Raw genomic sequence first — 15,294 nt, 5'->3', positions numbered from 1 at the left:
ACTACTAATAAAGCAGCATTCATAATTCTAAAATATAACGTTACGTAAAGGTTGTACTAAAGTCAATTGATTTAATGAAAAGTATATGGCAAAATACACGTACAGTTAATATCAACACTCATAATAAATAAACGCGTGATCTATATTATACCTGGTGTACAAATTGAAGTTGGTGCCTTCATCACCAATCGACACATTGCTATTTATTATTGCCGATATCTTTCTTCTAGTATAACATTATGATCAGATACAATTATTTACAGACAAAAATAAATAGAAATAAAATTGTGTAAACTAAGTTATAGGCCTAAATATATTACAAGATTATATAAAAAATGCTGTTGGAAAATCAGATAAACCTTTTTTTTTTATTGTCACAGAATTGGGTTAGATGTGATTGTGTTTAGTATATATTATTTAATAATTACATAAATACACTATTTTATAGTAATTCACAATTAAATAAAAAGCAATATCAATTTTGGTATTGTTGATGTTTTTTTTAAGGACCGGGAGCTTTGTACTGTAATTTTAAAAGATGAACGAGTCTTACTCTTCGCTGTTCCTAGTCCATAGCCAAGATTTTAAAAGAAAATATAGCTGTAGGCCTAGTATAGTAGTAGATGAATGAATTTTCCAAATAATTGTCATGAGGCCTATTTACCACTTTCGCTGCTGGTTTCTAACTTGAAAAGGGCACCTTAGGATTAAAATTATTTTGAACCGAACGACCCGACATCCCTGGACGAGCTTGTGCTCTTACATAGGCCTACAATAAGACTTGGTTTATATTAAATTCACTAAATACTCAATGTTTACACAATTCAAACCCTTGAACTATTAATAACTACCACATTGATACTAACAAAAATCAATAATGTACCGGTAAACAGTTTTTTTAAGACGGTTATTTCATCAAAAATGTCTATTTAAAGATTGACATTAAACTTGAAATAAATAATTCTAATACTAAGTTACGTTTAGGGATATTAGAGCTAGAAATTGAAAAGGGCAGATGGGAGGGTGTAGAAAGATATAAGAGAACGTGTAAATTATGTAAAAAGAACATTGTTGAGGATGAATATCATTTTATTTTGCAATGCACATTTTACAATGATTTAAGAAAAAGTTTTATTCCAAGATTTATTCGTGTTTTTCCTTCTATTAATAAGCTTTGTTTATTACTTTCCAACACAAATTTTACTTATAATTTAGGAAAATACGTCTACTTTGCTTTTGAAAGAAGAAACCATAATCTTAAGTTATAGTTAATTTTTATTTGTTTGTATTAGGGCCAAAGGCCAATATACTTTGAACCAATAAATTCCCTGAAAAGGGAAAGAAGAAGGAATACAAAATCTAATGGCAAAAAGATTAAATTAATGACGTTTCATATATAATTTTTAAAACATTCTCTGCCAATTTTATATATTTGTCAAGGAAGCAGACAAGAAGATGCAAGATTAAATAAAAGTAGCATTTGGAAAACAATACATTGTAGAATAAATATACGAGTTCATGGTTAAAAATGGTTGCAAGGTCATTAATATATCCATACCATATAATAACACGATCATAACTTCTGTTCCTTTGACATTATAACACAGTCTATTTCGAAAAAGAAGCCTATAGTATCGTGAAAAGAAGCCTAATAGGCTTGATATCGAGATGGACATGTTTTCGATGTTTTACGGTATATTAGGTATATTATTGTTTGATCTTGAAAGTGGTTCCACGATGGTTCATAAACGTTTTTATCTCATTTTGTTATTACAATTTATATTGAAGTAATATATTAAACGTCTTTTCTGTCTTAAACAAGTAATAATATACACATACAATAACAAAGTAATAATAAAAACAAACTTAAAACAGTAGTAAGTAGTAATATTACAATATTGTTTTACAACCAGTATTGCTTATTAATGTTTATAGTGTCAGTATGGAACAGTTTGTCTTTTGTATGCCCTTTGTACAGGTTTGACACTAATGTAAATTGAGTCAAATTTACCAGAAAAAATGTTATGTATTGACCTGTGATTGTACATAGTGAATGAATACATTGCCGAATGGCACAAGTAAAAAAAAAACAGTAGTAAGTGTATATCGTATCGGAAGGATAAATATAAGAGATTTATTCAGAAAACATGAACATCTTTTAAAAAGATTTTTGATATTTTCAATACTTTAAACATTTTAAATATTCTTTTTACTGTTTTATGTATTAATTTAACAGTTAAACCTTTGAAACATATCCATGTATAAATTGGAGAATAATCATCAAATCAGAAAACTAGATATTTAGGATATTTTTATTCTTATGTACCTGCATAAATATTACAGTGGAAACTGTATTATGGGGACACATTTGGGACCAGTGTCCCCTTAAAGTCTGGTTCACAATATGACACAATGGATTCGACTTATTTGCTTGCGTTGCGGCCTACGTCCTTGTACTGCGTCCTAGTGGGAACCAAGCTGAATAGAGTTTCCCTTAAAAACTGGCTGGGAGTTCTTATTTATACAGTCAGTACTGTTTTTTTAAGTTTACTATCATAATCATCAGTCGGCTGCGGAGCAGGCGACTACAAGCTTTCTCCAACCACAACGGTCCTTGGCTAACTCTGACAGCTTATCAGAGGTAATCATGCCTCCTTCATCCCCTAAAAGCTGTTGGATGTATCTCACAAAGTTGGTTCTCTGACTTCCTCGTTTTCTTTTCCCATGTTGAGGAACATACAGAGCGTACTCTTTGAATGATTCGTCATCAGGCATTAGAAGCGCGTGGTCCAGCAACTTTAATTGACGGGATCTAATATTTTCCTTTACTATAGAGTAACCAATTACAGTATTACTTTTAATAGGCTCACTAATGTATACTGTCCTAAGAAAAGATATTATTATAAATTTACAAACAAATAACAGCATTTTCAAATGTTTTATATAAAATATTTATCTTAAATAAAATAAAGCACATTTGTTAAGGCAGAAGACATGGCCACACCAATATACGCTACTCTAATTTATTCTTAAATCCTAATTTTTTTTTTGTCATATCAACCTCTAATTTTATCACATATTGCAACTTAGCACCAAATTCAGCATGATCTAGGTACCATTGAGGAGGTAATAGATTGACTAGAGTGCTAACAATGTTACAGCAAATTGACGAGGACAGTGTTGGTGCTTAAAAATTATCCGCTGTATCTGTTCAAAAATATTATTTAATAATATAAAACAATAACTTACAATATTATGAATACATGAGTTAGAATATATATATATATATATATATATATATTAAAATATAAACATACATAAAAGTACAGTCCAGTTTTTATAAATACTTATTTTTTTAGGGTAATGAATATAACAATTTATTGTTAAATATGGAGTTAGCTCTCTAGCCAAATAATTAATACCTCAATTTATACTATAGAAATGTCATGTTCTATCAGATACCTGTGGTGAATTCTGTTTGACAAGATTCTCTGGTTGTTAGTTTCTGGTATCAGACCATTTTATATAATTATGTGGTATATTTTGTGTTGTGTGCCTACAACATCCGGTATTATTAAATATCATTTGAATGTTTTTCTGGGATCTTTATCTGGATCTGGACATGCCTTGTGGATCTGGACAAGCCACTTTGATCTGATATCCTACTGTGTGGCCCAGTGGAGAGTATCTCATGGTACTTTGATCTGATGTCAGTTGTGGACTAGTGGGCATTTCTTTTTCTGATAACAGACTTGATTGATCTGTCAGTTACAGTCTGAACTTTGCCATAAATTATTATTCTGATATCATTTAGTCTGTGTATCAGTTTTCAATTTGATCGGGCCTTGTTGGATGGTTCTGAATGAGGTCTTGTTTGGCAACAGGTATCAACATCTTACATAAAACCTTCTATTTACCATATGTTGGATTCTTGTAGGTTGTCGTAGAAGATTTAAAAAGGGGATTTATATTCTGAAAAAAAGCAAGTAAGTATGTCTAGGTAATATTTCTTGGCTTTAAATCTGTTCGTGGGGATCGTACAGCCGAAGCGAACAAAGATGGCGGTGGTGGTCTTTGCCTCTACATTAATGAGAAATACTGTCATCCAAATAACTCTACGCTTAAGCTTCATAAATGTTCGCCACACTCGGAAGTGCTGGTTGTTGGTATTCGCCCCTACTATCTTCCGAGAGAGTTCTCGCATGTTATCAATGTTATGGTATACATACCTAACAAAAAGCTTGAAAAGCCTGCTATAAATGAGATCGCAGAAATTATCGAAGGTATTGAGTGTAGTCACCCTGAGGCGCTTGTAATTATCAATGGCGATTTCAACAGATGCAAGTTCAAGAAAACAACGGCCACTTATTATCAGCATGTTACATGTAAAACGAGGGACAACGCGATTCTTGATTTATGCTACTCTAGTGTGAAGGATGCCTATATTTCGACCCCACTACCGAACTTGGGCAAATCTGATCATAATTTGATTTTACTCAGTCCTAAATATCGCCCGTTAAATAAGACATGCCAACCAAAAATTATTAATGTACGTAAATGGTCTCCTGAAGCCGAGGAAGCCCTGATAGCGGAATTTGAATCTACCGATTGGGATATTTTTACGGAGGATGAAGATTTGAATAGTATTACTTATGCAGTGAGCTCGTACATAAACTTTTGTATTGATAAATGCGTTCCAGTTAAAAAAGTGAAAATCTACCCTAACAACAAGCCATGGATCACGAAAGGCGTTAAATTACTGTTGTGTGAGAAACGTAAAGCCTTTAAGATGGGCGACTCTAATCATATGAAAATATTGACTAGAGAGATTAAATCTGAAATAATGAAACAGAAGAACATTTATAGGAAAAAAGTTGAACATAACTTCAGGTCTAATAATATGAAACAAGTTTGGCAGGGTATGAAACTTATGAGTGGTTACACAAACGGTGGTAATACACCCACCTCGATTCCGAATGTTACTGTGCAATATGTTAATGAGTTAAATGAATTTTATAACCGTTTTAATGTTCATGATTTTAAAAAAGAAAGAGAGGCTCTATTTAGCTTGTGTCGGGTGACTGAAGATGATCCCAAATTTAGTATAAGCATTTCTGATGTACATAACGAATTCATGAAACTCAATTCATCGAAGGCTGCTGGGCCGGATAGAATCCCACCACGAGTACTTAAGGTCTGCTCTCCTCACCTTGATGGTATATTTACATTTATTTTCAATATGTGTCTTTCTTATCATGCGTTCCCGGATATTTGGAAACTTTCATGCATAATACCGGTACCTAAGAAACCTAAGATTAACAGCATGAATGATTTGAGACCCGTTGCACTCACGTCTGTCGCGATGAAAATATTGGAACGTATTATTTTAAAAATTATGCAACCTTATGCTGAAAAAGTGTTAGACCCGTTGCAATTTGCTTACCGATCACTCCGTAGTACCAGTGATGCGATTTATTTTAAATTACATAAATTGTATTCACATCTAGATAATGTAAAGAAAGGCCACTCGGCACGTATTATGTATTTTGATTTTCAATCTGCGTTTAATACCATACAACCCCATATCTTAGCAGACAAAATGTTGAATATGGAGTTTCCCCGTCCGATTGTTCGTTTAGTTTTAAATTTCATTTGTGATAGAAAACAATTTGTTAATATTAATGGTGTTAAGTCAGAAATCGTAACCTCTGACACCGGTGTTCCTCAGGGTACTGTCAACGCACCTAAATTATATTCCTTGTATACGGCGGATTACAGATCTTTAAATGATGAGCTTTGCCCCGTTGTTAAATTCGCTGATGACACTAGTACTATTGGTCTCATAGTTTCAAACAATGATGAAAATTATCGTAGCGAAATACAAAGATTTGTTAAATTTTGTGACGATAATTATCTCCAAATAAATGCATCAAAAACAAAGGAGATGATCATTGATTTTAGGACTAAACATAAATTTAATTTTCAACCAATCACTATCAAAGGTAAAGAAATTGAAATTGTTGACCAGTACAAGTATCTAGGAATTGTTTTCAATGATAAACTGAGTTGGGGAGACCATATAGACTTCATCAGCAAAAAATTAAGTCCCAGAATGTATTGTATGAGAACTTTATATAAATTTAACTCCTGTGATTTGATGTTACTTTCGTTCTATAGATCCGTTATATGTAGTGTTTGGACGTATTGCCTCTCCTGTTGGGCTGGTAATGTTACCGGAGGGAATAAAGGACGCCTTGAAACTTTCATCCGTCGGGCTGGTAAAATGATTGGTCTGGAACTGCCTTCCTTTACCGATGTGCACCTAGAACACCTCCAGAAAGATTTCGAACGCATTGAGTCGGATGCCTCTCATCCTCTCCACAAAGTGATCATAGACCAACTTAATCCAAGTGGTAGATTGAGGCTCCTCCGTGTGAAAACAAATCGATTTGCTAAATCCTTTATTCCCTCCGGTATCATCCAGTACAACAGGAAGTCAAGAAGATAATTTTATATTGTAATTGTTTAGATGTTTTTATATGAATGGTTTTATGCTATATTTGTTTTTATTGTGTTTTCTTTGTTATTATGACGAGCAATGAATTTCCTTTTTGAGGATCAATAAAAAGTTATCTTATCTTATCTTATCTTGGTTTAATTTTTCATAAACATATTACATTTCAATTAGTATTTTCAATGCTAATGTCCACTGCAATGCATGTTAATCACAGAAATTGACATAAATATATACTTCTACTTTTAGTTTAAGGTATTTACTAGTACTGTTAGATTTAACATTTTCAATTACAATACTACGATACATCATAATCATACTAGAAATAGATATAGAGATAGATAGAGAGTTCAAATGCAAATAGAATTGTTTAAAATAAATAATGTTTTCTTGGAACGTCAGCTACAGTGAACTTGGATGCTATGTAGTGGTGACTCTAGATAAAAATGGTCTGGTCTTTAAAGGGAAACCATAAATAATAAATAAATAAACATTAACTACAAGATAAAAAAAATAATCATTCCTTACTGCATCTGTTCGTGCATTTTCTAACTCTTTCAAAAATTTAGCATATTCTCGTTTGTCATATATATATGTAGCTATCTTCCAGGCCAGCAGAAGGGCTAGACCAACTAGTAATATACCAATAATGATGCCAATAGCCAGCCATAAGGCATCTATTCCTTCTGGGCAAGCTGAAAATAAAGTACGACATGTTGATAAATATTCATATAAATTATTAACATGAAGTGTTGCACATGTTGAATCAAGACAAGCCGTGTTTGCTGCACTTGACTGACATTTTATATTTCCTACAAAAAAGCCATTACAATCATTTTTTCCACTCTAACTCTATCATGCATTTCACATACTTTGTACAAACAAGTCTAGTATAATAATGAAGTGCATGTCTCAAATTGAAAAATAAAAGATGTTTAATATACAAAGAATACAGGTTACTGATGGTACTCTTTTGTAATTGTTTGTGAAAAAAGTTCAGTATGCCTAGGATGTCCATCAAATTGTCCCTGTCAAATGAGGGGATGTATACTGTATATATGAAGGTGTGCGTGCGCGTGCGTGAAGTGCACAGAGATCTCAATATATAGCTCTATGTCTACACTATCAAAATAGTTTGACAAAAAAGTGTAATGTACCCATTACGGTAGTTTTCATCACCATATATGGTCACATAACATATTTTTGTCACATAAAGTTTGATAGTGTAGACAGAGCTTTAGACAATGTATTGGGTTTCATTTTGCTGGGGTTTTCTTTTTACATTACTTACATGTTATTTTCTGTACCAGAATCACCTCCATTGTTCCATTCATAACAAAGTTAAAAGAGAAGAGACAACCAAGTTCATCTTTGTATGTACAAGGATCAGTTCCATTTACTGTGAAAAAAGCCCACCAATTTGGCATAAATAAATTCATAACCTCCATACTATTATTTTATTTTTATACACTTTTATAATTTTAACTGTAGTGAACTACTTTCTATCTATAAAGATACCAGATATTTCAATAAAAGGTTAAGACAATTGTAGAGTACAATGGTGATGCGTTTCATTAAACAAACATAAAGTCATGGTTATGTTTCATATAAAATAAAGTTAAGTGGCAATATTCAAAAAATGTTTTTTTAACCAAAAGGTGTGGTCCTCATATTTATTTTATTTCAACAATATTTAACAAGGATAGTACATCCAGACAAAGCTGATCATAATAGGGACCCTTAGTACAAAATAATTTGACAAGACAACATAAAAATATAACACTTAAAAACAAAATTTATAAATAAATAAAATAATTTAAAAAATAATTAAAATCAGAAAAAAATGATTTAAAAAACAGAAATCGCTACAAACGCTAATGAGTTGACCAATCATAATTGACAGTTTGTATAATCCATTGCGTTGACAATAACGTACACCATACGTTTTTAAGGACACTTTACTTCAAATAGTTATTTTTTATGATGTTAATGTAATCTACATGTTTCATTGATTGTACCAGCAATATTAGTATTATCATTTCTAAATTGAATCCAATTGCCATCAGATTATTTTATTAACATCAATAAAATATTTTTTAATATATACCATATTTCTTAACCCAATAAGTTGTCAGAACAACAGCCAATCAGAAAGCAGAAAATGTTGTGTTTTTTGTCGAAACACATATTTATTGGCTCATACAAAGTTTTGATTTGTACTGTACAATACGCCGTTTTCGTACCAACATCAAAGTGATGTTGTTGTTTTTATACCAATATCAGAGTGAATTCCTTGGTTTCCATACCAACATCAGAGTGATTCCTAGACATTTATTACAAAATCATGGCTAACCCTTGTATTATATGTCTTAAAAATTGTGAAATAATTCCAAATAATAAAAACCAGAATTTTATTATTATTATTATTACTGGAATCTGTGTGGCATTTTATCAAAATACTTATCTAAAACCAGAAATGTATTATATATTTATTATTAAGTTTTATATTTTACTGAAATCTCTGGCATTTTCCAATTCATTACACACCTACCTAGCACAAAATATAAAGCATCCACCTGTAAAACTATGTGGAGATACAAGGTTTTTATAGAAAGCAATGCATAATTTTCATCATAGGGGATATATTTCAACAGTGGATAGAGCAGTACTTTTTTAACGCGATTTACATTTTGAAAGTAAACAAAATGTTTTTGCAAACAATGTTTTAGTCATTACTGCCAAAAGTCATGGGTTTATGTCCCACCCGAGAATTACTTCCATCAATTCCTGATTTTTTTTTCAGTTCGCAAAAAGTAAAAACTATTCGAACAACCAATTTCCCTGAAAGGAATTTATGAACTGGAAACATCAATATGCAAGTGCTGAAAGCTTTTGATTAACACAAACAGGCCTAGCCCTATAATTCGCTAGATCAGCAATACACAACCCCATGGAAAACAGATGATGAGGACCATTTTTTAATCAATTTAATCAACGGATGAATATATAAATGAAATTAAATAAAAAATAAATATAATAAATTAGTTTATTACTTTTCAACTTTTCGACTTCTTACCAATTAAACCTTCTTCTTTCCTTATAAATAATCTTTATTTTTTACAAATCTTTAATAATTCAAGATAATAAACAGCTAGTATATAAAACTATTAGATCACAGAAGATTTCCTTTAAGTGCTTAAGAAAATCCTTATAATAATATTTTACAATACCATAAATTATACAGTACCTGCTAAAACTCAGTATAGATTATACAGTTCTTATAACATCATGAACAGATAGCTAATAAAGAGCATTCATTTTCGTTCATTTGCATAACAGCGTAGTTTTGAGAGAAAAGTTTTGTTAAAATACTTGTTCATTTTGATTTTGCTTCGACAGTAAGTTTAGTACGCAACACATGTGTCGCGAAAGCAACATATGCATAAGGCCCTCTTCCCTGAACGAACCAGAAACATTTCCTAAATTGTCATATGCTTGTCCTACTATACTTTATAGTTTATCAACACTGTGAACCACCAATTACAACATGGCAACTCAATACATTGAATTGTACTAATGTAATTTAATCGGTGTTTTATCCTTTATAAAGTTTTTTTATCGGATGGTTAAAATAAAAGAAATGAAACAATTAAGGTTTATCAGAATCTTGAAGACAAATATAATAAAATAAATTAGTTTATTACTTTGTAATTAAAATGTTTCCACAATTCTTACCTATTAATTCTTCTTCCTCAACAAGTATAATTCTTTGAGGACACTCTTGGCATTTTTCCTCAGATATACCTGTACCGTAAGCTAGACATTGCACACAGTCACGATTGCGATCACATTTAGCTGGACATGTCTACAAACAGTAAATATGATTATGGTCATTTGAGGTTCTGTACATGATAGTCCTATAGTAAGTACAAAATATAGGTGGAACGGATCGTCTATAGAACGATTTACTGATGGGTGTCACATGACTTAAACTTAAGACAGTTTTACATAGAAAATAGAAGTACATTTATTCATCATCAGAAAAATCATTGGAAAAAGAATGGTGCTGTATAAATTATTATGGTACTGTACAATGTTAAAATGATGAAATGGGGTCTCAACAATGTATTAATATTTCATGAATAGGACATTTGATAAATCCTGATGATGATGACATCATACATTTGAATTTAAGGATGCATTAAGATTTTAATATAAATGAACTTACATCACAATCCTCACAAGTTGGGCCATCGTAGACCAGTGTTGCATTACACATGCAAACACCACATTCACAGTGTCCAGCGTCATTGCACTCTTTTCCAGTAGATGCTAGGCAGTTTTCAATGCTCGTTGGACAACTGCAATCAGGACCACTATAGCCTGGCTTGCATTCACACTGACCACAAATGCATGTTCCTTTTGATGGACCTATCAACGTTAATAAATACCTATAAGCTCTGTCTACACTATCACACTAGTTTGACAAAAAAAAGGGTATTGAATATGATGTTATCGTGTCCATTGGCACGTCAATTTAGGCACAGAAAGTGTGATAGTGTAGACAGAGCTTAGTCATAAATAAACTCTATCAAGTCCATGTTATATAGCACAGAGCATACTGTATATTATACACAAGATGCTCAAAACCATTTTTATAATAATTAATAATAATTAAATACCTCATTTGTATACTACCTTAATGTTCAAAGGCAATTCACAATAAAAAAAAAAATCACTGAGAAATAATATAATAAATTTTCTACAGAGATTGATTATCTTATTGCAGTTATTGCAGTAACTAAACTATTTTGTTTCTGTTTAACCTGTTTATGCAATAATCTAATAATCTTTTTTGGGTAATATTACACACTGTTTATTGCAATGACTATCATAGCTTCTACATTTGAAACAGACTAAAATCATATTTAAGATATTTAGTTACTGTAGTAGAAAAATGCTGATATGGTCCTTAAAATTGTCAGCAGAGCTTAAATTAACCAAATTCCAAAGAAAATAATATAAACAAAATTGAACATACCACCACAAATGAGGTCAGCAGAATCTCTGCGACAAGAGAAGTTATCACAGTTGCAAAACTTTCCTGTGATTTTTTCTAAAGGATTCTTGAAAAAGAAAAAAATATTAATCATAACAAAAAAGCTCTATTTATAATACATTTTATATTATATTAATCGCATTCAAAAAAATATATGACCAATTATTATAATAATCAGGATCCGGGTTACAACATTTGGCAAAAAATTAGTGGGTTGGATTATAATCTAGCTTGGCATTATAAACATGTTAATATGGTAATAACATTTTTATTGAACTGTAATATATATTTATTGATTGTATATATTTTTTTTAACTAACTGATCACGTCACCAGTGTAACTGTTGATCACATAGCAGTTGACCAATTTAGAAATAGAGAAACCGTGTATAGTAGTTATAAATAACAAATTGACTACTTGAGTCTTGCCTCCTCCTCTCAAACCCTATATAAAAGAGTGACATTCTCTATTTATAGGGTTACATTATTTTTAATCTTTTGCACTTACTAATTGTCAATTATCATCAGCAACAGATTTTAAAAAACTTCTTTTTTCCTCTAATTGACCCACTATAGTATACTCACAGTACATACTGTAATAGTTGACCTACTGATATGCCCCAATAAGAAAACTATAAAATCATATAGTTCACCTACTTGTCGCTTGTTACACACACATTTCCCACATATGCATGACCCTTGACCTGAACAAACCAAAGATGAGTTACTTCTATTGAAATAAATAAAAATAGGATTTGACTCATATTTTTTAAACATAAAGTACATATAGGCCTATACATCATTTCATAAATATTGAAAATAAGAAATCAAAATTATGATTTCTGCCCTCTATAGTTTTATTTTATTTTTTTAATTTTATTCAATTTTCAGGCACACAAAAAACATGACAAGACAGCGGTGCAGCATCCTGAGGATTGCCATGAGTGCAAAGCACTATCGAGATGGCTCTCCATATACTGCACTTGAACATAATAAGTAAACAATAAAAGTTTACAGTATGTGTTCAGAAAATAATGGTTAAACATTAGTAAAATACTCAACAGCAATATTTTTGTTAATGCTTGATGTATGATGAATAAACACTAGTTAAAAAACTAGGTTAGCGGTATATCATGCTTTTCCAAAAAGAAAAAAATGTAAAGAAGTTGAAAAAACCTTAGAAAAATTAACTTACGTTTGACATGGTAAACTATCTGCAAGTGTTTCAGTTTCATCTGAGCCAGTGTCATCACATTCACAGACCTTTCCATACCGGTTTTCATTACACTCACAAATACCACAGACCAGTGAACCATTACCATTGCTACATAGCTCACTGCCTGGTGTCACAGACTTGGTACATTCACATTCACAATTTGTTATTATGACAACTTCTAGGTTCTCTTCAAATCCAAGAGGTTTAACTGAAAAACTAAACATTTTGATAAAATTTCTAGCACATCATGTACTCTGTAACTTATTAATATTAGATAAAAGTTCTTATTTGTTCAACCACTGCATAGTATTCAAAATTAATCATCATCGTATCATACCATTTATTCAATAAATGGACATTTTACAAATAATAATAATCATAATTTTGAAAAAAGAAATAAAAGAAGTTTTCTTAATGATAGTATCATATTCATGATGATTCAACATCAAAGCCATTATCTTCATTCATTCATATTATGTCATCTTCATGCTTTATTGCCACCATTAAAATCATCATTATTGATTATGTCACAGCATTTAAAAGGGAAATGCTAGAAACACAAAGCTGATTGTAAATCTAAAAGCCCTAAACAAATTGTTATGTTGCCCAGGAACACCATCAATTGAAATACATGGTCATATCAGTAGGACAATTTTTTTTATCTATTTTGTGTTTTATGAATAAATAATATAAATTTTAGATTTAATAAAATGGGCAAAACTTTACAATAGAAATAGAGGACACTAGAGAAATGTTTGCATGCAATTACAAAAACAAAGATGTTTTTTAATTGTGCTTTTTTATTAAATGCTCCTACAATAAAAAAAATTTAAAAAGAAGCTAACCAAATTTTAGGTCGGACAGGCTTGGGCAGCAGAAACATTTATTTTAAGCGTTCCAACGCATGCACCAAGGTCAATGCCTCACTTGTGATTGGTAATAAACAATGTAATCATGTCTTACGAGAAAGGATTTGCTGTACACTCATCGACACTAACATCTAGTTTAAATTTAATGACATTTCCTAAGCGAATGTTACTACAGTTCTGCGAATTAGGCGTCAATGTCTCGCCATCGCAATAGGCTGAGTAGGTTACATGAATAGGAGCTGTCACCGTGTCTACAAGTTGAATCTCAGATGTAATTTTCTATAAAAACTATTATTTTAATTAACTATGATATTAATAACTAATAAAACATGTGCAATAAACAAAATGTGTGCATTAATCCTTTCGCTGCATGGTGTATAACTTCACATCTGTGTGAAAGATGTTTTTTAAAGAATTAAAGTAATTTTGAACAAGAAAAAAGTTACTTTAATTGAGGTTAATTCTTTTTATGTAGTTAAATGTTTAATTTATATTAAATTTACATCAAACTTTATTTAATTTCATTTATTTTTGTCTCCATAAAAGTACAATATAGAAAAACATGGACAAAGAAAAGAAAACATCACATAAAATCAGGCAGAGACAGGATTCCTAAAAAGCAAACTTAATCACTATCTAGTAGGTCGCCTATTGCACTGATTGTATAAAAAACATTTATAATATAATTTGTATAAACATTAAAAATGCATATAAATACTATAAAAAAAAAAATATATTGCAATATCATTAACAACTTTATTCATCGTAAAGTCTGTAGAAAAAGAAGTTCTAATGGAATGTAGGCCTAATTTTATTTACACTCGATAAAGGCCTATAAATCAAAAAATTGTTCCACAAACATAAATGTTTGACATAATAATTGGTAAAAAAAAACTAATGGGAAAAAATCTCAAATAAAAATAAATGTGCTATGAAAAACTGCAAACTTACATCATAACTACTACGAACAAGTTCAATAATGTTTCTTGAATCACTAGCTAGTGTTCCCACAGATCCACCTGGGAAAAACTCATTTACAACTTACTGTTGAAATAAAGAAATACAAATTAAAATATACATCATACTCTCAATGGGACATAAAGCCGCTGGCCCCTTGTACAATGCATGTTAAAGAACTCGGTCCATTATTCGAAAAAGAGCAGGGGTCAATCTCTTGGCGTGCTTATCTGGGTAGATGCTGCACTGCTGGCAGGTAGCTAAATCATTTTTTTCCGACCTATTTTTTGGAATGGAAGAACTATTACAGGACATTAAAATGGCATATCCAACCATAATTTTTCAGGGAAATATATATATATATATATATATATATATAAGTTGATCAAGTATCAGATATACTAAACCCATGCACTAATAGGACTAGCATGTGGAGTATTCTAAAGAACTAACACAAGATACTAGAATGTATTCTATCTTTATGATTCAACATATTCAATACCTGATAAAGAGCTGAATCATCACTTGAATCATTTTGATTTTGCTACTGCAAAAATTGGAATTACAGTACATTTCTTCCTAATAATTTCTCATGAAGCTGTCCTAAAGATGGAAAATCCTGAAAATAAACAAAGTAAATGTAAAATAGGTATATCAATCATACTTTGTATTGATCCATT

The 15,294-nt window shown here is 31.0% G+C and overlaps 1 protein-coding gene across 1 annotated transcript; it reads right to left on the bottom strand.

The window, feature by feature from the left end:
* Positions 1-6,864: 6,864 nt before the first annotated feature.
* LOC140049703 (integrin beta-1-like) lies at positions 6,865-14,950 on the bottom strand. Its single transcript, XM_072094652.1, has 10 exons — positions 14,923-14,950; positions 14,609-14,697; positions 13,752-13,936; positions 12,768-13,004; positions 12,230-12,302; positions 11,556-11,640; positions 10,743-10,945; positions 10,250-10,379; positions 7,806-7,913; positions 6,865-7,209 (listed from the first exon to the last, which is right to left on the bottom strand). The coding sequence occupies exons 1-10, from the start codon at positions 14,948-14,950 to the stop codon at positions 6,935-6,937; spliced, it is 1,413 nt and encodes a 470-aa protein (XP_071950753.1). The 3' UTR covers positions 6,865-6,934.
* Positions 14,951-15,294: the final 344 nt, after the last annotated feature.

Source organism: Antedon mediterranea, chromosome 5, assembly GCF_964355755.1.
Source record: "Antedon mediterranea chromosome 5, ecAntMedi1.1, whole genome shotgun sequence".
Taxonomy (NCBI): Eukaryota; Metazoa; Echinodermata; class Crinoidea; order Comatulida; family Antedonidae; genus Antedon; species Antedon mediterranea.
This window is presented reverse-complemented; position numbering and strand designations above follow the sequence as displayed.

Excerpts from the sequence above, each read along its gene's own strand:
- LOC140049703 (XM_072094652.1), bottom strand. The coding sequence starts at position 14,950 with ATGGTTGGATATGCCATTTTAATGTCCT. Across the intron at positions 14,698-14,922 it reads ATATGCCATTTTAATGTCCT|TTGTAAATGAGTTTTTCCCA; the intron begins GTAATAGTTCTT and ends TTCAACAGTAAG. Across the intron at positions 12,303-12,767 it reads GATAGTTTACCATGTCAAAC|AAGTAACTCATCTTTGGTTT; the intron begins GTAAGTTAATTT and ends TTATTTCAATAG.